Raw genomic sequence first — 21,537 nt, forward strand, 5'->3', positions numbered from 1 at the left:
ATTGTGCCACTGCCCAGCCTGGGTAAGAGAGTAAGACCCTGTCTCAAAAAAGAAAAGAAAAGAAAAGAAATGATAGTGGTAGAGACAGCAATCGAATCCAGACAGTTTGGATCCAAGTCAGCCCTATTAATCATTATGCTCTACTGCCTCAAATTTCTGCCGTTGAGGAGCTTACAGTCTAGTGGGTCAACACAGGCAATAGAAAAATATAGTACACCCGAGCACATTGGCTCACGCCTGTAATCCCACCACTTTGGGAGGCTGAGGCGGGTGGATCACCTGATGTCAGGAGTTTGAGACCAGCCTGGCCAACATGGTGAAACCCCCGTCTCTACTAAAAATACAAAAATTACCCGGACATGGTGGTGCACGCCTATAATCCTGGCTACTCGGGAGGCTGAGGCAGGAGAATTGCTTGAACCCAGGTGGTGGAGGTTGCAGTGACCCAAGATCATGCCACTGCACTCCAACCTAGGCTACAGAACGAGATTCCATCTAAAAAGAAAAAATATATATATATATATGGACTTATACGTATATATAGACTATATATATAGACTATATATATATAGACTATGTATATATAGACTATATATATATATAGAGAGAGAGAGAGAGAGAGAGAGAGAAAGAGAGAGAGAGAAAGAGAGAGACTGGTCAGGGAATGCCTTACTGAGAGACATTTGTGCAAAGATCACAAGGAAGTGAAGGAGGAAACCATGTAGCTATCCGGGGGTAGCAGTAAGCTCAAAGGCTCTGATAGGGATAAACCTGGAGTATTTAAGGAATAAATAGCAAGGAAGCCAGGGTGGCTAATGCAGAGAGAAAAGGGAAGACAAAGGAATAAAGGAGAGGAGGCTAGAGAGAGAGGTGGGAGTAGACTGGGTGGGGCTTTGTAGGTCATAATAAGGACCCCGAGGCCGGGGTCTGGCAGGGGATGACACCATCTGACTTAGGCTTTTAAAGGGATCCTTCTGGCTGCTTTGTTGAAACAATAATCTGGGCGGAGGAAATGGCACTGCTACGACCAGAGTGGGTAATGGAGGTGGTAAGAAATAGATGGATTCTGGATATATGTTGAAGATTGAATTGACACTGTTTGTGGAGGATTGATATGACAGAAAGGAGCCAAGGATGACTCAAGATTTTGGCCAGAGTAAGTGGGAAGATGGAGAGGCTATCTCTTGGATGGGGAAGACAGTGGGAGAAGCAGGTTTGGGGAGAGGGTGGAAAGGTCTGGAGTTCAGTTTTGGAAATGCTGAGTTTAAGATGCCTGTTGCACAACCACGTAAAAATGTTGAATGTGGCCGGGCGCGGTGGCTCAAGCCTGTAATCCTAGCACTTTGGGAGGCCGAGACGGGCGGATCACGAGGTCAGGAGATCGAGACCATCCTGGCTAACACGGTGAAACCCCGTCTCTACTAAAAAAATACAAAAACTAGCCGGGCGCGTTGGCGGGCGCCTGTAGTCCCAGCTACTTGGTAGGCTGAGGCAGGAGAATGGCGGGAACCCGGAAGGCGGAGCTTGCAGTGAGCTGAGATCCGGCCACTGCACTCCAGCCTGGGCGACAGAGCGAGACTCCGTCTCAAAAAAAAAAAAAAAAAAAAATGTTGAATGTTCAGTTGGATGCAGGAGTATGGAGTTTACAGTAGGGAACTGGGCTAAAGATAGAAATCTATGAGTTGTCCTCATATAGATGGGGCTTGAAATCATGAGAAAAGATGAGGTCATCAGAGAAAAGAATGTAGATAGAGCAGTGAAAAGGCAAGAACCAAGCCCTGGTGCCCTCAGTATTTAGAGGTTGTGGCAGAGGGGGAAATAGGAGAGAAGGAGGAAGAGTCAACAAGGGGAAATTGAGATTGAATAGCCAATGAGGTGGGAGGAAAGCCAGGAGGTTGCAGGGTCTCATAAGGTAATTGAAGAAAGTGTTTTCAGAAGGAGCAAGTGATTATATGTGTTGAAGTATGCTGATGGGGAAAGAAAGATGAGGATCGAGAAATGACCATGTGATTGAACAACATGGAGGGTCACTGGCAACACTGAGAAGGACAGTTATTTAATTAATTTATTTATTTATTGAGACAGAGTCTTGCTCTGTCACCCAGGCTGGAGTGCAGTGGCACGATCTCGGTTCACTGCAACCTCTGCCTCCCGGGTTCAAGCGATTCTCATGCCTCAGACTCCACAGTAGGTGGGATTACAGGTGCATGCCACCATATCTGGCTAATTTTTGTATTTTTAGTAGAGATGGGGTTTCACCATGTTGACCAGGCTGGTCTCTCACTCCTGACTTCAGTGATCCGCCCACCTTGGCCTTGCAAAGTGCTGGGATTACAGGCATGAGCCACTGCACCTGGCCTATTTTATTTATTTTTATTTATACATATATACACACACACACATATATATGTATATATAACATATAATATATGTATATACACACATATAATATATAAGTTTATATATATATAAACTGTTTCCCTTAGCCTCCCAAAGTGCTAGGAATATACGTTTTATTATATGTGTATATACGTATATTATATATGTGTATATGTGTGTATATAATATACGTATATACACACATATACACATATATGCACATATACATATGTATATATACACATATAGGCATATATACATATATACATATGCATACACATATACACACATATACATATGTATACATATATACACACACACATATATTTTTTTTTTAGAGATAGGGGTCTCCCGATTTGCCTAGGCTGGTCTCAAACTCCTGAGCTCAAGCGATCTTCCCACTTCAGTGTCCCAAAGTGCTGGAATTACCGGCATGGGCCACCGCACCTGGCCAAGAGCAGGTTAGGGACAGCATATGAGAGGGCAAGCCCACCTGGACCAGCTGGAGACAATGGGAGAGAAAAACAATACGGGCAATGTAGACAACTCTCTTAAGCATTTCGCAGTGCTGGGAGTGGGTGCGGGAAGAAGAGATGAGATGTGTGTTACAGTATTAAAATAACACATTATACTTATGTTAGACGTTGCCTGGGGCATCAGGAAGGGAGAAGAGTGTCATTGATAGTTTAAAATACTTTAAAATTTGATAAAAATTTTACAGATATCTGTAAAACACATTAAAAGCACACACACACACACACACACACAGGAGTTTTTTGTTTGTTTTCGTTTTGTTTTTTTGAGATGGAGTCTCACTCTGTCACCCAGGCTTGAGTGCAGTGGCGCGATCTCAGCTCACTGCAACCTCCACCTCCCAGGTTCAAACAATTCTCATGTCTCAGCCTCCCGAGTAGCTGGGACTACAGGCAAGCACCACCACGCCCGGCTAATTTTTGTATTTTTAGTAGAGACAGAGTTTCAGCATGTTGGCCAGGCTGGTCTTGAACTCCTGACCTCAAGTGATCTGTTTGCCTCAGCCTCCCAAAGTGCTAGGATTACAGGTGTCAGTCACAGCACCTGGCCAGTTTTTTAAGAGACAGAGTCCTGCTATGTTGCCCAAACTGAAGTGCAGTGGCATGATCATAGCTCACTGTAACCTTGAACTTCTGGGCTCAAGTGATCCTCCCGCCTCAGTCTCCCCAGTAGTAGAGACTACAGGTGCATACCGCCATGCCTGGCTAATTTTGAAATTATTTTGCCAGGCACAGTGGCTCATGCCTGTAATCTCAACACTTTGGGAGGCTGAGGCAGGAGGATTGCTTGAGTGCAGGAGCTTAAGATCAGCCTGGGCAACATAGCAAGATCTCGTCTTTACTTAAAATAAGAAAATTAGCTGGGCATGGTGGCACGCACCTGTAGTCTTAGTTACTCAGGAAGCTGAGGTGGGAGGATGGCTGGAGCCCAGGAGTTTGAGGCAACAGTGAGCTATAATTACACTACTACACTCTAGTCTGGGTGACAGTGAGACCTTCTCAAAACACCGCCGCCACCACCACCACCACCACCAAATAAATACGTAAATTATTTTGTAGACACAGAGTCTCCCTATGTTGCCTAGGCTGGTCTCGAACTCCTGGCCTCAAGCGATCCTCCCACCTCAGCCTTCTAAGGTACTGGGATTACTGGAGTGAACTACTGTGTCTAGCCAAAATATACATAATATATTATTTAGCCGAAATATACATAATATATACAAAATATATTATTGAAAGTAAACTGTTACAGCTGATAATTCTGAATTTGGATGTTTGCTATATTACCTTTATACTTTTAAAGTTTCTTATAAATAATTAGGGGAAAAAAAAGGTTTGTGGGCCAAATTGTGTGCAGGATTTTGAGTGCCATGCTGGCATGGGGTGTGTGCCTGTCTAAACCGGGGATGACCATGGCTCAGACAATTCTTCCCGAAAGCTGCGTAGGCCGAGGGTGGTGGCTCACGCCTGTAATCCCAGCACTTTGGGAGGCTGAGATGGATGGATCACCTGAGGTCGGAAGTTTAAGACCAGCCTGACCAACATGGTGAAACCCTATCTCTACTAAAAATACAAAAAAATTAGCTGGATGTGATGGCACGTGCCTGTTGTAATCCCAGCTATGCAGGAGGCTGAGACAGGAGAATCCCTTGAACCCAAGAGGCAGAAGTTGCAGTGAGCTGAGATTGCATCACTGCAGCTGGGAGACAAGAGCAAAACTCCCTCTAAAAACAAAAAAAAAGTCAATCCTGGACCCGTTCCCTCAGATCTGATAAATCCTAACTTTTCCAGCACGGACACACACACACACACACACACACACACACACACGATTCTGACAGTGTAGAAAGGGGGCGAGTTTAGTGGAAGATGGTGGGTGAAGTCGATGGAGGTGCCTGTGGGACATCCAGTCAGTGAACATCAGGGTGTCAAGTTTGCCGATATGTGTTTATCAAATCCATTATTGATTTTCCTCCAGCAGAAAGCACAGGGAGTTGCACATAGTAGGAACTCACTAAATGTGTATTGCAAAATTATGAACTTAGCTTAAAGGCAATTTGCTGGATCCTAAGTTCCAACTTCTTACCAACCTCCGAACTCTCTTCTAGTTACCCAGGGTGTACATGCTTTTTCATGGTAGCTATTGGCCTGGAGAACTGCACAGTTAGGCAGACCTGCATCCAAACCTGGCTCCTCTTCTTCCCAGCTCTATGGCCTCAGACAAGCAATTCTCCTCTGGGAGCCTTGGTTTTCTCATGGATAACGCATCCTGTGATTCATTCACTCAGCAAATATTTATTGAGTACCAATATGCACTGGGCATTGTTCTATATGGTGGAGAAACAGTGATGGATGAGATAGACATGGTCCCTGCCCTAGCTGAGCTCACATCCTGAAGGGAGAAAAATGCAGTAAAAAATAAAGGTAATAGGCTGGGCGCAGTGGCTCACACCTGTAATTCCAGCACTTTGGGAGGCCGAGGCGGGCAGATCACGAGGTCAGGAGTTCGAGACCAGCCTGACCAACATGGTGAAACCCCGTCTCTACTAAAAATACAAATATTAGACAGGGTGCAGTGGCTCGTGCCTGTAATCCCAGCACTTTGGGAGGCCGAGGCAGGTGGATTGCCTGAGGTCAAGAGTTTGAGACCAGCCTGGCCAACATGGTGAAACCCTGTCTCTACTAAAAAAAAAAAAAAAAAAAAAAAAATTAGCTGGGTATGGTGGCAGGTGCCTATAATCCCAGCTACTAGGGAGACTGAGGTGGGAGAATTGCTTGAACCCAGGAGGCGGAGGTTGCAGTGAGCCAAGATTGCATCTTTGCACTCTAGCCTGGGCAACAAGAGCAAAACTGTTTCAAAAAAAAAAAAAAAAAATTAGCTGGGCATGGTGGCACATGCCTGTAACCCTAGCTACTCAGGAGGCTGAAGAAGGAGAATCGCTTGAACACAACAGGCAAAAAAGAATAAAAGTAATAAATAGGAGAATTATACCATATGTGAAAAGGTGAAAAGTGCTACACCAGAAAAAAAAAAAAAAAGAAGCAGGGGAAGGGGCTGGGTGGTAGTGGTGGTGGCCAGGGGCAGGGGAAGCATCACTATTATATAGGATTATAATGCAGTAGGCCATGTCAGGAAGTGAGATTCGCAGAAAGGCTTGAAGGAAGTCAGGTAACCAGCTGTGTGGATATCTGGGGAACAGTGTTCCGGGCAGAAGGAATAGTGAGTGCAAAGGCCCTAAGGCAGAAGTGTGTCTACCAGTGTATGAGTGCCAGAGAGAGCAGAAGAAGGCTTTGCTGGGCTGTGACATTATGACGAAAGAAGGAGTGGCTGAGAACAATGACTTACCCTTGTAATCCCAACACTTTGGGAGGTCGAGGCAAGAAAATCAATCAAGGCCAGGGGTTTGAGACCAGCCTGGGCAACATAGTAAGACCCTATTCCTACCAAAAATATTTTTTAAAATTAGCCAGGTGTGGCGGCATGTGCCTGTAGTCCAAGCTGCTCGGGAAGGTGAGCCTGGAGGATCAATTGAACCCAGGAGTTTGAGGTGGCAGTGAGCTATGATTGCACCATTGCACTTTAGCCTGGGGAAAAAAAAAAAGAAAAAGAAAAAGAAAAAGAAAGGAAATGAACCCAGTCACTGAGCACTGACTGTGTACCAGGAACTATGTTTGACATACATTGGCCTTTTCATCCTTACAATAAAACTTACAAAGCAAGTAATGTGACTTCACCCACCTTTCATATACATGAACACACCGAGAGACAGAAACAAGGTGTGACTTGCTCATAATGCGCAGCTAATAGGGGCTGAGCAGATTCTTTCCTAGGGCCATGCATTATGTGTCATAAAACTCCAAGCACTTTTAGTGAAAGGATTCAAGGAGGGGATTGGGGAGCAGACAAGGCTTAAGCAGTGGGAGATGCCACCCAGGGCCTAGGCTTCCTGAGGCTGTCCTGGATCTGCAGGGGAAGGGTCTGTAGAGACCTGGCCTCTCTGAGTCAAAAGCAGTGTGGGCCTGGAATGGTTAAAACATGAGGACTTGGCCAGGCGTGGTGGCTCATGACTGTAATCCCAGCACTTTTGGAGGCTGAGGCAGGTGGATCACCTGAGGTCAAGAGTTTGAGACCAGCCTGGCCAACATGGTGAAACGCTATTTCTACTAATAATACAAAAAATTAGCCGGGCATGGTGGCAGGTGCCTGTAATCCCAGCTACTCGGGAGGCTGAAGCAGCAGAATCGCTTGAATCCAGGAGGCAGAGGTTGTAGTGAGCTGAGATTGCGCCATTGCACTCCAGACTGGGCAACAAGAGTGAAACTCTGTCTCAAAAAAACAAAACAAAACAAAACAAAAACAAAACATGGTTACAAATATTGCTATGTATTTGAATTGATTGTCTTTAAGAAGACAAGGCTTTTAAGGCCGAGGTGGGCGGATCATGAGGTCAGGAGATTGAGACCATCCTGGCTAACACGGTGAAACCCCGTCTCTACTAAAAATACAAAAAATTAGCTGGGCGTGGTGGCAGGCGACTGTAGTCCCAGCTACTCAGGAGGCTGAGGCAGGAGAATGGCGTAAACCCGGGAGGCGGAACTTGCAGGGAGCCGAGATCGTGCCACTGCACTCCAGCCTGGGCGACAGAGCGAGACTCTGTCTCAAAAAAAAAAAAAAGGCCGGGCGCGGTGGCTCAAGCCTGTAATCCCAGCACTTTGGGAGGCCGAGACGGGCGGATCACGAGGTCAGGAGATCGAGACCATCCTGGCTAACATGGTGAAACCCCGTCTCTACTAAAAAATACAAAAAAACTAGCTGGGCGAGGTGGCGGGCGCCTGTAGTCCCAGCTACTCGGGAGGATGAGGCAGGAGAATGGCGTGAACCCGGGAGGCGGAGCTTGCAGTGAGCTGAGATCCGGCCACTGCACTCCAGCCTGGGCGACAGAGCAAGACTCCGTCTCAAAAAAAAAAAAAAGAAAATACATAGCAATGTGATTTATTTACAAATATTAAATTCATATCATGCTGCAGGTAGTGGTCTGAGGGTGGGACCCATCTCACAGATGTGAGGGTCTGTTTCCAGCCTGTCAATTTTCTCTGTGACTGGAGGCATAACTTCATGTGGTTCCCAACATCAAAAGTCTACTCTTGAGGTCCTCGGTGCGTGTAAAAAAATAGAATGATGGGCCGGGCGCGGTGGCTCAAGCCTGTAATCCCAGCACTTTGGGAGGCCGAGACGGGCAGATCACGAGGTCAGGAGATCGAGACCATCCTGGCTAACACGGTGAAACCCCGTCTCTACTAAAAACTACAAAAAACTAGCTGTGCGAGGTGGCGGTGCCTGTAGTCCCAGCTACCTGGGAGGCTGAGGCAGGAGAATGGCATGAACCCGGGAGGCGGAGCTTGCAGTGAGCTGAGATCCGGCCACTGCACTCCAGCCTGGGTGACACAGCGAGACTCCGTCTCAAAAAAAAAAAAAAAAAATAGAATGATGGTAAATATACGTGGTACTTGCTGCGGGCGGTGCTAAATGCTTCACATACATTGGCTGATATCTTCATGAGAGCCCCATGAGGTTGACACTATTGTTGTCCCTCCTTATGCAGGAAGAAGCCGCAGAATAGGCACTGATTTGCCCAGGTTCTCATGACTAGTGAGCAGTGGTGCTGGAACACTGAACCGAGACAATGTGGCTACCCACGTTCGGCAGCCCCAGCATTTAACTATTCATTATTCTACACTGCCTGGCCAGGCTGGGCCTTGGCCATCGGTTCTCCCATGTGGTTTCTCCCAAGGCCAGTTTCCTGATATTGTCCTGTTGTTATAACCTTCTCCACGCCGTAGAGGATCTCAGGGCTGGCATTTCCTGGTTGTCCTGGGATCTACCACGTCCCAGACTGGCACCCAAAGACTCGCTGAGGCCTGAGTGAGGGAGAATAAGAGAGTGGGGAGCACACCAGTGAACGTTGCCTTCAAGACTGGGAAGAACAGTAGGTCTTGGGCTTCTGGCTCCAGGGCACCTGTGGAAAGTCACTCCACCAGCCCCATCCTTTCCCTCTTTTTTTCTTTCTACACTGAACCTGTGATGTTTTAAAAGAGTGCTGGATTTAGGTGTTAGAAACCTGACTTAAGTCCTGGATCTGCTTCTTTTTTTAAATTTTAATTTAATTTTATTGACTCACTGCAACCTCTGCCTCCCAGGTTCAAGTGATTCTCCTGCCTCAACCTCCTGAGTAGCTGGGATTACAGGTGTCTGCCACCACACCCAGCTAATTTTTGTATTTTCAGTAGAGATGGGGTTTCATCACGTTGCCCAGGCTGGTCTTGAACCTCTGACTTCAAATGATCTGCCCGGTGCGGCCTCCCAAAGTGCTGGGATTACAGGTGTGAGCCACTGTGCCAGGTATGGATCTGCATCTTTTTTTTTTTTTTTTTTGAGACAGAGTCTCGCTCTATCACCCAGGCTGGAGTGCTGTGGCCAGATCTCAGCTCACTGCAAGCTCCGCCTCCCGGGTTCACGCCATTCTCCTGCCTCAGCCTCCCGAATAGCTGGGACTACAGGTGCCCGCCACCTTGCCTGGCTAGTTTTTTGTATTTTTTAGTAGAGACAGGGTTTCACCGTATTAGCCAGGATGGTCTCGATCTCCTGACCTCGTGATCCGCCCGTCTCAGCCTCCCAAAGTGCTGGGATTACAGGCTTGAACCACCGCGCCTGGCCGGATCTGCATCTTAATAGATGTGTGACTTTGGGCAAATAGCTTTATGTCTCTTGGCCTTTGTCTTTTCACCTGTAAAATGGGAATGAGAATAATAGCTACTCTTTGGCCGGGTGCAATGACTCAAGCCTGTAATCCTAGCACTTTGGGAGGCCGAGGCAGGTGGATTACGAGGCAGGTGGAAGTCAGGAGTTCGTGACCAGCCTGGTCAACACAGCGAAACCCCGTTTCTACTAAAAATACAAAAATTAGCTGGGTGTGGTGGCTGGTGCTTGTAATCCCAGGTACTCGGGAGGCTGAGGCAGGAGAATCACTTGAACCGCGAGGTGGAGTTTGCAAGTGAGCCGAGATCATCACTGCACTCCACTCTGGGTGACAAGAGTGAAACTCTGTCTCAAAAAAATAAAATAAAATAAAATAAAATAAAATAAGAATAATAGGTACTGTTTTTTTCTGAGACAGGTTTTCACTCTGTCACCCAGGCTAGAGTGCAGTGGTGTGATCTCGGCTCACTGCAACCTCTGCCTCCCGGGTTCAAGTGATTCTCGTGCCTCAGCCTCCCAAGTAGTTGGGACTACAGGCACGTGCCACCACACCCAGCTAATTTTTTGCATTTTTAGCAGAGACGGGGTTTTGCCGTGTTGGCCAGGCTGGTCACGAACTCCTGACCTCAGGTGATCCACCCGCCTCGGCCTCCGAAAGTGCTGGGATTACAGGCACGAGCCACCACACTCAGCCTAGCATTTGGATCATTGATAAACCTGGGGCACTTGGTTGTGAACTCTAAAGGGCTGAACAATTGTGATGCATTATTGTTATTATTCTGATCCTTGCTCTAAATGCTCTTTGGTTACTTTCATTATAGCTGATGTTCTCCTTTCATCTGCTCCCAGATGACACAAGTCCCCTGCCCTTCTCTGAAGTCTCCTTTGTCATTTCCCAGGTGGCTGGAATTTGTGCCTGGAGAATGTGAGGTACACAGAACTCAGTTTAGGTATGGGATTATAAAAAGAGAGAGAGAGAGAACTCAATTCAATGTTGCCACCCTAGGTTACTATCTTTTTTTTCTTTTTTTTTTTTTTTTGAGACGGAGTCTTGCTCTGTTGCCCAGGCTGGAGTGCAGTGGCCGGATCTCAGCTCACTGCAAGCTCCGCCTCCCGGGTTTATGCCATTCTCCTGCCTCAGCCTCCCGAGTAGCTGGGACTATAGGCGCCCGCCACCTCGCCTGGCTAATTTTTTGTATTTTTTAGTAGAGACGGGGTTTCACCAGGTTAGCCAGGATGGTCTCGATCCCCTGACCTCGTGATCCGCCCATCTCGGCCTCCCAAAGTGCTGGGATTACAGGCTTGAGCCACCGCGCCCGGCCCCACCCTAGGTTACTATCATATCATTCAATTAATTATTTTATTTTTATATTTATTTATTTATTTTGAGACAGAGTCTCCCTCTGTCACCAGGGTGGAGTGCAGTGGCATAATCTCAGCTCACTGCAACCTCCGTCTCCTGGGTTCAAGGGATTCTCCCACCTCAGCCTCCCGAGTAGCTGGGACTATAGGCGTGCGCCACCATGCCCAGCCAATTTTTGCATTTTTTGGTAGAGACAGGATTTCGCCATGTTGGCCAGGCTGGTCTTGAACTCCTGACCTCAAGTGATCTGCCTACCTCAGCCTCCCACAGTGCTGGAATTACAGGCGTGAACCACCGTGCCTGGTCTAATTAATTTTTAAAGATGGGTCTCACTATGTTTCCCAGGCTCGAGTGCAGTGGCTATTTCACAAGCACAATCATAGTGCATTACAGTCTCAAGTTCCTGGGTTCAGGTGACTCTCCTGCCTCGGCCTCCCAAGTAGCTGGGACTACAGGTGCATGCCACTGCATCTGGATATTATTCTTTTATTTTACTTACTTCTTTTAGAGACAGGGTCTCGCTATGTTCCCTAGGTTGGTCTTAAACTCCTGGCCCCAACTGATACTCCCATCTCAGGCTCCTGAGTTGCTGGGATTACAGGCATGAGCCACTGCTCCTAGCTTATTATTATTTTAATATATTTTTCTGTGGAAGGATTGCATACCTAGAAAAAATTGCACACATCTTGAGTCTTCAATGAGTTATCACAAAACAACTACGTTGCTGTAACCTTTGTAGCTATCGCCCAGTAAAGAAACAGAACATTACCAGCATTCTAGAAGCCCTCATTATGTCCACTTTATGCCCCCTCCCAATTCCTACCACGTCCTTCCTCCCTCCGGCTTATCTCTGTGTTGCCAGAGCCCAGCACAAAGCCCTGTCAAGAGGCCCAGTCAACGTTTGTTAAACTAAATTGAACCTCAAGTACTTGTGATGTGACCTTGTGCTAGACGCTTTGAATGTTTTGGCCTTACTCTTCCGCAAAACAGGGACAGTATTTCAGTGATTTCAATACCTCCCAACCCTAGTTGTACATCAGAGTCTTTGAAAAAAACACTTGGGCACAACCCTGAAGCAATAGAATCTAAATCTCTGAAGGTGGGTCCCAGGCAATGGTATTTTACAAAAGTTTATTCTTCTCATTATTATTGACAGGGCCTCCCTTTGTTGCCCAGGCTGGAGTGCTGTGGTGCGATCACAGTTCACTGTAGTCTCAAACTCCTAGGTTCAAATGATACTCCTGCCTCAGCCTCCCAAGTGGCTAGGACTACCATGGCCAACTAATTTTATCAGACAATTTATTATTATTATTATTATTATTTTGAGACAGAGTCTCTCTCTGTTGCCCAGGCTGGAGTACAGTGACACAATCTTGGCTCACTGCAACCTTTGCCACTCAGGTTCAAGCGATTCTCCTGCCTCAGCCTCCTGAGTCGCTGGGATTACAGGCACACACCACCATGTCTGGCTAATTTTTGTATTTTTAGTAGAGACGGGGTTTCACCGTGTTGGTCAGGCTAGTCTCGAACTCCTGACCTCGTGATCCACCTGCCTCACCCTCCCAAAGTGCTGGGATTACAGGCATGAGCCACCACGCCCAGCCTAGACAATGGTATTTTAAAAAAAACTTTCCAGTGATTCCATTGTACAGCCACGATCCCTTGAACCTCACCAATTTCAACCAACACTATAGGTTCAAATTTAAGTTCCATTACTGAAAGCATGCCACTGTTGTAGGTTGAACTGTGCCCCCATAAAAGAAGTTGAAGTCCTGGCCGGGCGCGGTGGCTCAAACCTGTAATCCCAGCACTTTGGGAGGCTGAGACGGGCGGATCACAAGGTCAGGAGATCGAGATCATCCTGGCTAACCTGGTGAAACCCTGTCTCTACTAAAAAAACACAAAAAACTAGCCGGGCGAGGGGGCGGGCGCCTATAGTCCCAGCTACTCGGGAGGCTGAGACAGGAGAATGACGTGAACCCGAAAGGCGGAGCTTGCAGTGAGCTGAGATCTGGCCACTGCACTCCAGTTTGGGCGACAGAGCAAGACTCTGTCTCAAAAAAAAAAAAAAAAAAAAAAAAAAAAGAAGTTGAAGTCCTTATGCCCAGTGCCTGTGAAGATGGACTAAGTAGGATGGAGTCTTTGAAGATGATCAGGTTAAGATGAAGTAATTAGGTTGGATTCCTAATCCAATGACTGGTGTCCTTATAAAAAGGGGATATCTGACTGGGGGTGGTGGCTCACCCCTGTAATCCCAGCACTTTGGAGGCCAAGGTGGGCGGATCACAAGGTCAGGAGATCGAGATCATCCTGGCTAACCTGGTGAACCCTGTCTCTACTAAAAAAACACAAAAAACTAGCCGGGCGAGGGGGCGGGCGCCTATAGTCCCAGCTACTCGGGAGGCTGAGACAGGAGAATGACGTGAACCCGAAAGGCGGAGCTTGCAGTGAGCTGAGATCTGGCCACTGCACTCCAGTTTGGGCGACAGAGCAAGACTCTGTCTCAAAAAAAAAAAAAAAAAAAAAAAAAAAAAAAAAAGAAGTTGAAGTCCTTATGCCCAGTGCCTGTGAAGATGGACTAAGTAGGATGGAGTCTTTGAAGATGATCAGGTTAAGATGAAGTAATTAGGTTGGATTCCTAATCCAATGACTGGTGTCCTTATAAAAAGGGGATATCTGACTGGGGGTGGTGGCTCACCCCTGTAATCCCAGCACTTTGGGAGGCCAAGGTGGGCGGATCACCTGAGGTCAGGAGTTCGAGACCAGCCTGACCAACATGGTGAAACCCCATCTCTACTAAAAATACAAAAATTAGCTGGATGTGGTGGTGGGTGCCTGTAATCCCAGCTACTCTGGAGGCTGAGGCAAGAGAATCGCTTGAATCCAGGAGGCAGAGGTTGCAGTGAGCTGAGATGGCACCACCGCACTCCAGCCTGGGCAGCAAGAGGGAGACTTTATCTCAAAAAAAAAAAAAAAAAAAGGTGGGGGCGGGGAATCTGGACGCAGAGACAGAGACACTAGGAGAACTCCATGGAATACCTATATTCCCAACAAACCACTGGAAGGTAGAAAGGCATGGGACAAATTCTCCCTCATAGCTCTCAACTGAAACCAACCCTGCCAACACCTAGATCCGACCTCCAGCCTCCAGAACTGTGAGACAATCAATTTCTGTTGTTGCAGCCACCCAGTTTGTGGTACTTTGTTACGGTAGCCCTAGTAAGCAATACAACTACTTACATAGTAGCCAGGGGACTCTCTTCACCTGTTTCCTCATCTGTAAAAGTGGAATTGTAATAATGTGCCAGGGTGCATTCCAAATAGTTTACACGGATTGTCTCAGTCATTACATCATCCCTCTGACATAGTCACTACTACTATCGCCACTTAACAGATGAGAAAGTTGTGAAACAGAAAGGTTAAGTAACTTGCTCACGGTCACACGGTAACTAAATACGTAAACTAATAATACATTCTTTACAGGATTATTGGAAAGCCCTTATGAGACTGCAGATGTGGACGTGAAATCGCTTTGTAAGTAGTCGGCATTTTACCCGCGTTAGTGAGGTTCTCCGTATATTCAGGACTTTTTTTTTTTTTTTTTGTCATCTCTGACTCTCCTTCCTCTTCCTACGCGATACTTCCTTCCCTCGGCGACAGGGGCCGCTGCGCTGCGCGGGCACCGACGGTCTCTCTATCCCGCCGCACCGACTGCTCGCTGGTGCCTATAAGTGACAGCGCCGGGCTCAGCGAGGCTTCAGTCCGCTGCCGCCGGGGCCGGGGCTAGGGTTAGTTCTGGAGCTGGATCGGGAGCTGCAGCTGGGCCGGGGCGGAGCGCCGCGCTGCGCCGGGGCCGCGAGGAGGGGCGTGTTGCTGCTGGCCCACCGCGAGCCGCCCCCAGCCCGCGCCGAGGCGCCTTCCCGCCAGGCCGCCTGCCTCCGCCTTCCGCCTCTCTCCATTTCCCCGGAATCTCAGCCCGGCGCGCCTGGACCCCTGCCCTTCTCTGGGTGGACAAGCTCCCGGCCGCTTCCCGGTTTCACTCCTTCTCAGCCTGGGCTCCCAGCCCCCTCTCTCCTTTTCCTGGACTGGGTCTCACCCCCTTCGGTCCCCTTCCATTAGCTCAGGCTCCCTACCGCTTCCCTTAGCCCACAGCCCGGAGTCCCAGCTCCTCAGTCACTTTCCTCAGCCAAAGGTCCCAGCCTTCCCTCTTCCTTTCCCTTGCACGGGTCCAGCCTATCCTGCCCCTTCCTCTTTCTCTAGGGCTCTGTTTCCCACATCCCTCCTCCCCCTTCCCAGGTCCGGAGTTCCAGACCTTTTGGTCTCCTTCCGTGGTCCTTGCCCCCTTTTTCCACTTTGGAGTTCCAGGTTGCAAACCCAGCCTCCCTCCACCCCCAGAAAATTGCTTCCATGGAAATGCCTCTCTAAAGCATGAACTTTTCCTAGAGACTACACCAGTCTCTCTTCCCACTTGCTGACCCCTTGCTACCTATGTGCCCGGTTTTACTCTCACTTGGGTAAGGTCGAGGCCGGCTCTGGGAGCAGCACCATGGTTCTGCGGTCTGGCATCTGTGGCCTCTCTCCACCTCGGATCTTCCCTTCCTTGCTCGTGGTGGTGGCTTTGGTGGGGCTGCTCCCTGTTCTCAGGAGCCATGGCCTCCAGCTCAGCCCAACTGCCAGCACCATTCGAAGCTCAGAGCCACCACGAGAACGCTCGATTGGAGATGTCACCACCGCTCCACCGGAGGTCACCCCAGAGAGCCGCCCTGTTAATCATTCCGTCACTGATCATGGCGTGAAGCCGCGCAAGGCCTTTCCAGTCCTGGGCATCGACTACACACACGTGCGCACCCCCTTCGAGATCTCCCTCTGGATCCTTCTGGCCTGCCTCATGAAGATAGGTAAGTCCCGTTTGTTCCGATGCTGCGGCGGCCGCCAGACTGGTGAGCTTCTTGCCTCATCTCGCACCATTTGAGGCTGTCCAGGAGTAAGGATCTGAACTACTCCCATAAGGTAGGCAGTCTCAATCCTGCCACCTTGGTCCTTCTCAAGCTCCAGTTCTGTGACTTCTGATTTGTGACCTGAGGCTTCCCAAGATTGGAGCCAGCACTGTGCACAGAAGAGAGCAGGATTAGAGGATGGGATGCTTCTGATCCTAGCTTCCTTCAGTAAGGCTTCCACGACTGGCAAGTCTTCTCTGGCTGGGCCAGATCCCCAGGAGAGCCAGGCACCCTGCTGTATGTGAGACAGAAAGGAGTGTCTTCTGGCAAGTGGCACATTCTGCTCTGTTAACAGCAACCAGTGCAATTTATGACAGGCTTTATTGGAGTGTGTTCCAGGATGGAGTATATTTCTCCTTGGCCTGCTTGAGGAGTTTAAGCATAGTGGAGACCTGGGTGCAGGAAACTTACAAGTGTGATGGAACACAGGGGATCCCTATATTCCCGCCTTTCCTTCATTTCCAGAATGTTATCTGTCAGCTTTGCTTGCCCAGGCTAGTTAGGAGCCCCTGAGTCAATTTCCGGTCCAGGAATGCCATACTTTATAGGATCTGTGGGACAAGGGGCCCTGGAAATTTCTGAAGTCTGTTTTGGGAGTGGAGGGAGAGTAGAGGAGGTTGAGGCTTGGTCTGACCCCAGCTCACCGCCAGGTCGCTGCCTGGCTGTGTCTCAGGGTGCTGTCTGGTCTGCTGCTCAATCAAGTAGGTGAGGTACATAGGGGGAGGCTAGGGATGTTCAGGCCTGAAGAGACTTTGAAACCTTTTGGGGAGAAGGAAACAGACACGTTATTCACTCTCAGAGTGTTGGTCTCCCTGCTAGGCCTGAGCACTCTGTTCTGCTGAGTGACTGGGGTAGCTTACTGGAGCCTACATAGCCCAGAAGTCCCTGGAAGTGGTGTTCAGGGGGGCTTTGAAAGCTGCCTTTGCATTTTCAGCTTGCCCCCAGCTGGCTGTGGAAGGCATGAGGTCCTGGGACTCTGCTGTCCCCTCTGCCTGAGATTTGGGTTTGGGGATTTGGCAGGAAACCTTCCAGCTCTCCCAAGGACATGCAGGAGCTGAGCGGTGCTGCTGGGCTGGTGTGAGGCAGACTCTGGGACATGCTGCGGGAGGAAAGTGGTGCCTCTAATTTGATAGATCCAGGAGCTGGGTTCCTGGTGCAGGGCTCTTGTGCCAAGCTGGTCACAGTAGCAGAGCCTTACATGGAACTAAGCCATCAGCACCTATACCTTGATGGCACTTAGCTTCCTGGAGAGAAATCAAGGACTGGACAAGGGGAACCATGTGTACTGATTCCGACCTAAATGCATGACCTTGAATAGCTGAGGCCTTTTTCTGCAGGTCTCCCTCACCTGTGAAATGGGTAAGACTCTCAATTTGACCATACCAATTGAGTCATGAAATGTTGTCTGATTTTGCTGTAAGAAGCTGAAGTGACAGTGATGTCATTTGACTGTAAGACCAGGAGGAGACCTCACAAGTGCAATCTATAAATTGCCTCCTGTCCCCAATCCCCTCACCTGCCCACCACACCTGGCATTATATTAGGGCATTCAGGGCTGGCAGACACACTTTGAGTCTCAGTGGCTGCTGGTGGGATGACAGCATGATTACAGAGACCCCACTCTAGGCAGTCAGAAGTTTGTCCCTGCAGGCCTGGTATCTCTAGTGCTAATGAGGTCAGCTGGGCCTGGCCTGCTTTGTCACCACCCAAGTGCTGTGCCCGGGACCCTGGGCAGCTGGAGAGCAGAGACGGTGCCATGGCAACAATATCAGTCTGGAAGTGAGGAAAACCCGGCTTCTCTTCCCACCTCCCTCTGTCCTTGGACCAGTCACGCCTCCCTACCTGTCAGTTGATTTTCGTGGTCCCTTCTAGGTGTGATATTTCTGTCATTCCACTGACTCTGGAAACTCTGGCAAGTCACTCAGCCTTGGACCTCAGTTTTCCCATTGTAAAATGATGAGGCTGGACGTGGTCTCCTTTCCAAAAGTCTGTCTCTGCCTTGGAAAGGCATTTTTCTGCCTCTGAAAACAGGAGCTCTAGCATCTGGCCATGAGTGGAGAGAAAGGTGGTCCAAAGATCTGAAGACTCCCTGTTCAGGCCTCAAAAATGAAAGCCCATTTTTCCCAGCTTCCCCTTTGCAGTGTAGAATTCAGCTACCACTCTGCCACTTAGCAGCATCTCTGAGCCTGTTTCCTCATGTATAAAAGGGGAACTAAGCTGGGCACAGTGGCTCACGCTGTAATCCCAGCACTTTGGGAGACTGAGGCAGGGTGGATTGCCTGAAGTCAGGAGTTTGAGACCAGCCTGGCCAACATGGTGAAACCCCGTCACTACTAAAATTACAAAAAATTAGCTGGGCATGGTGGTGGGCGCCTGTAATCCCAGCTACTCTGGAGGCTGAGGCAGGAGGATCGCTTGAACCCGGGAGGCGAAGGTTGCAGTGAGCCGAGATTGCAACAATAGTGAAACTCCGTCTCTAAATAAATAAATAAATATTTTTAAAATGGGAACTAATAGTATCCAGTTATAGTGCTATTAATGTGATGATTACATAAATTAATGCACATAAAACTGAGTTTGTATATACAGGAAGTGTTCAATGAGTAACATCTGCCCCTGTTAATATTTTAACCACCTACAGCAAATGCATCCCTACCTCAGCCTCCTACAACCTTCCTCTGAGCTGAAGGATTACAAATCTCTCAAACCTAGGCTGCCACCGGTGTCCTTCCTTAAGGTATCAGGGTTTCCATGCGTCCTATACTGTTCACTTGAGCTGGTCATGGCGGGAGGGAAGATGGCACCAGCTGCCTTGTGGGGATAAGGGTAGGGGGCTGAGGCCCTCTGCACTCTCAGATACCCAAGAGCCTGGGAGCTGATTTTGGGGTCTTGCCTATTCTCTCAACACCCCAGCGTGGGTAGGAGTTCCGTTGGAGCCCTCATTCTGTCATCTATGGCAGCTGCTTCCCTTGCAGGTTACTCCTCCTTTAAGAATAGAAAGTGCTTTGTGCAGTTCTCCTTTCTACCCTAACCATGGAGCAGAGATCAGGTAGACTCTTGCAGAGACTGGGGTGGGAGGAGCAGGGTGGGAGCTGAAGTTCTAGAACAGTTGCTTCTGGGTTCTAGTCTACCTCTGACTCAGTGGGTGACGTTAGGCAAGTCACCTTCCCTCTCTGGGCCTTTTTTCTCCCCCCAACAGTCAGGAATTCTTTCTTGTCCTTGCTGGGGAGGGGGTAGTGGTGTGAAGAGGATTTAGGCTATTGGGAAAACTATGGGAGTGACTCCAAGCCTTAGGAGTTTGATGCATTCCCCACCCCACATTGTGCTTTGGACCCTGCATGAACTCTGCTTTGTTCTGAGTTCACCTGACTCCCGGGCTAGTACTTGTTCCAAGGGAGAGCTTCACTGTAACTCAGCTCACCACTGGCATCTCCTGCATTTGTTTACCCATGTTCCTGACCCAGAATGCCTGGCAGAGGCCCAGGAGCCCATAAAGCAGGTATTCATCTTGTCTCCTGACCAGGGACACAAAAGGCTTCTTTTGTCCCTTTACATCTTACAGCTTTTTTTGGTTTTGGTCTTTGCAAGGCTAATCCTGCCATCTCCTCTGTAGATTAAGTCTGTAAATAGGGGAGATGGGGTCACTGCCCACTTGACATGCATGGATGTTAGACCCAGCAACTGGTTTCCTGTGAAGGTGACACTAGAAGGTGCCTCTCTCACTTCTCAAAAGAAGAGAAGAACAAATAGCTTAAAGGTCACCTTGAAACTGTCTCAAGAAGCCCAGATAGGACTCTGTGAAAAGGAAGAGATGACCTTTTTCTCTTTGGGAAAATAGACTGACTGCAGAACAGTGGGAGGGAGGTCAGCTGGGGACTGGAGGAAGGCTTCAGGTAGGACGTGTGTCTCTAGGAGTGCCAAGGCACTTAGAGGGCTTAGTTGGTCAGATTGCCCAGACTTCATTCTGCTGAGCACCCACGAAGCTTGCCTTTTCTCTCCTTCCAAGCCAGCCCCATGGCATCCAGCCCTGGTATAAAGGAAAGACGTGGTCAGACGCCCTGGGTTCTGCTCCTGACGCTGCCTCTCGGTGCCTGTGTGACCATGAACCTTGAGGTCCGTGCACCTCATTCTCTGAACCTCACTTGCCTCATCCTTAAGTCCAGTGTAGAGGCTGAATGTGGGAACGCCTGGTAGAATGCCCAGCTCACTGTAGCAACTTTCAGGGCCATGCAGATTCTTCCCCTTTTGAGAGGTCTTCCCAGCCCATAGCAGTCACTTGCTCTTTCTCTCCCAAACCCTTTTCCCTTATTGTTTATCCATAACATTGGCATGAGGCCTTGCCTGCCCTGTGACATCTCCCGTGTTGAATGGGTGTGTGTGTTTTAATAATAGTTGCCACTTGGTGTCTACAGAGTAGTGTCAGGCACTTTATAAAAGCAATCTTATTTAATCCTTACTCAAATCATAAGAGATAAAAGATGGCTCTGTTTTGCAGATGAGGAAATGGCTTAGAGAGGTTATCTTCAGTGATGTTGAATTGCTATTTATTGTCTGTTCGAGTCTTGGCATAGCCTCCTAGAGGGGTGCAGCTGCATCTCCTACCTCTGGCATTCCCTGCAGCAGATGCGCACAGCCCTGCACTGAGAAGCGCCCAGCTCGCTGCACCTGCACTCAGGAATTGTAGGACTCCCTCTAGGAGTTGGGCGCATGTCCTTGGTGGGAGCCCTGTCCCTGCCTTGAGAAAGCTGTAGGTGTTCTGTGTCCGGCTGTGCGCCTGTCCTTTGTTTTTGTGTCTCCTTGGATGCACCCGAATCCTGCATTCAGGTAGGGCCTATCCCTTGTTCTCTGCTAGCAACCCTGCCTGCCATCTCTCTGTTGGGGCCCTCTCAGCCATCAGACCAGAGCTTGATTCTTCTCTGCTTGGGCAGGGGAGTGCCAGGTAAAGGGTGATCTCCTTTAGCCACAAGGGGTGGCTGACCTTATGACCTCCTGCCGCTGAGCAGGAAAGGTGACAGGCTGCTTTTGGTTACCCTCAGGGCCCAGCAGAGTCCCCTGAGAGGCAGCCTCTGTTGGGAGCAGGTGGCACAACTTTGTTTAGCTCTACAAAGCAGGAGGAGTTTAGTAGTGCTTCTCATTAGCACTGAAATTTGTTTCCAAAGCACTTGCATGTACAATCTTTAATTTAGATCTTCTCAGTGGTCCTGTGGGTTAGAATAGCGTGTGGTATTGATGTGTTCATTTTACATCTAAGGAAACCGAGCCTTTGGTTGTGACCTGCCTGAGGTCACTTAGCAAGCCTGGGACTAATCACTCAAGGCCAAACTCTCTCCTGCCAGGCCAACATGCTGCGATCAAGGGGGATGAGCCATTTAAAGGGGCTTTGAGGAGAGTAAATGACCAGACACATCCACATTGGTAACCTGGATTGTTGTCAGGAGGGACACCTGTTCCTTCTGTAGGAAGGAAGGGCTAAAGGGCCTGGGTGCTCTGGAGCCCTGACAGCTTTGG

General features: G+C 48.8%; 1 protein-coding gene across 4 annotated transcripts in view; it reads left to right on the forward strand.

Moving 5' to 3' along the window:
- The first annotated feature begins 994 nt into the window (after positions 1–994).
- Positions 995–21,537, forward strand: part of SLC9A1 (solute carrier family 9 member A1) — a 77,383-nt gene continuing 56,840 nt past the window's right edge. For 3 of the 4 annotated variants that reach the window (XR_004441012.1, XR_004441013.1, XM_033227605.1), the window contains exon 1: positions 14,708–15,930. Coding sequence is in view for 2 of the 4 variants with exons in the window: in XM_033227605.1 (XP_033083496.1) it covers positions 15,579–15,930 (352 nt within the window). In the remaining 2 variants the exon portion in view is untranslated. Of the gene's footprint in view, positions 1,157–14,515; positions 14,567–14,707; positions 15,931–21,537 lie in introns of those variants that run through there. The other variant, XM_033227606.1, reaches the window with a different exon arrangement.

Source organism: Trachypithecus francoisi, unplaced genomic scaffold (assembly GCF_009764315.1).
Source record: "Trachypithecus francoisi isolate TF-2019V2 unplaced genomic scaffold, Tfra_2.0 Lachesis_group12, whole genome shotgun sequence".
In the NCBI taxonomy this organism is placed as follows: Eukaryota; Metazoa; Chordata; class Mammalia; order Primates; family Cercopithecidae; genus Trachypithecus; species Trachypithecus francoisi.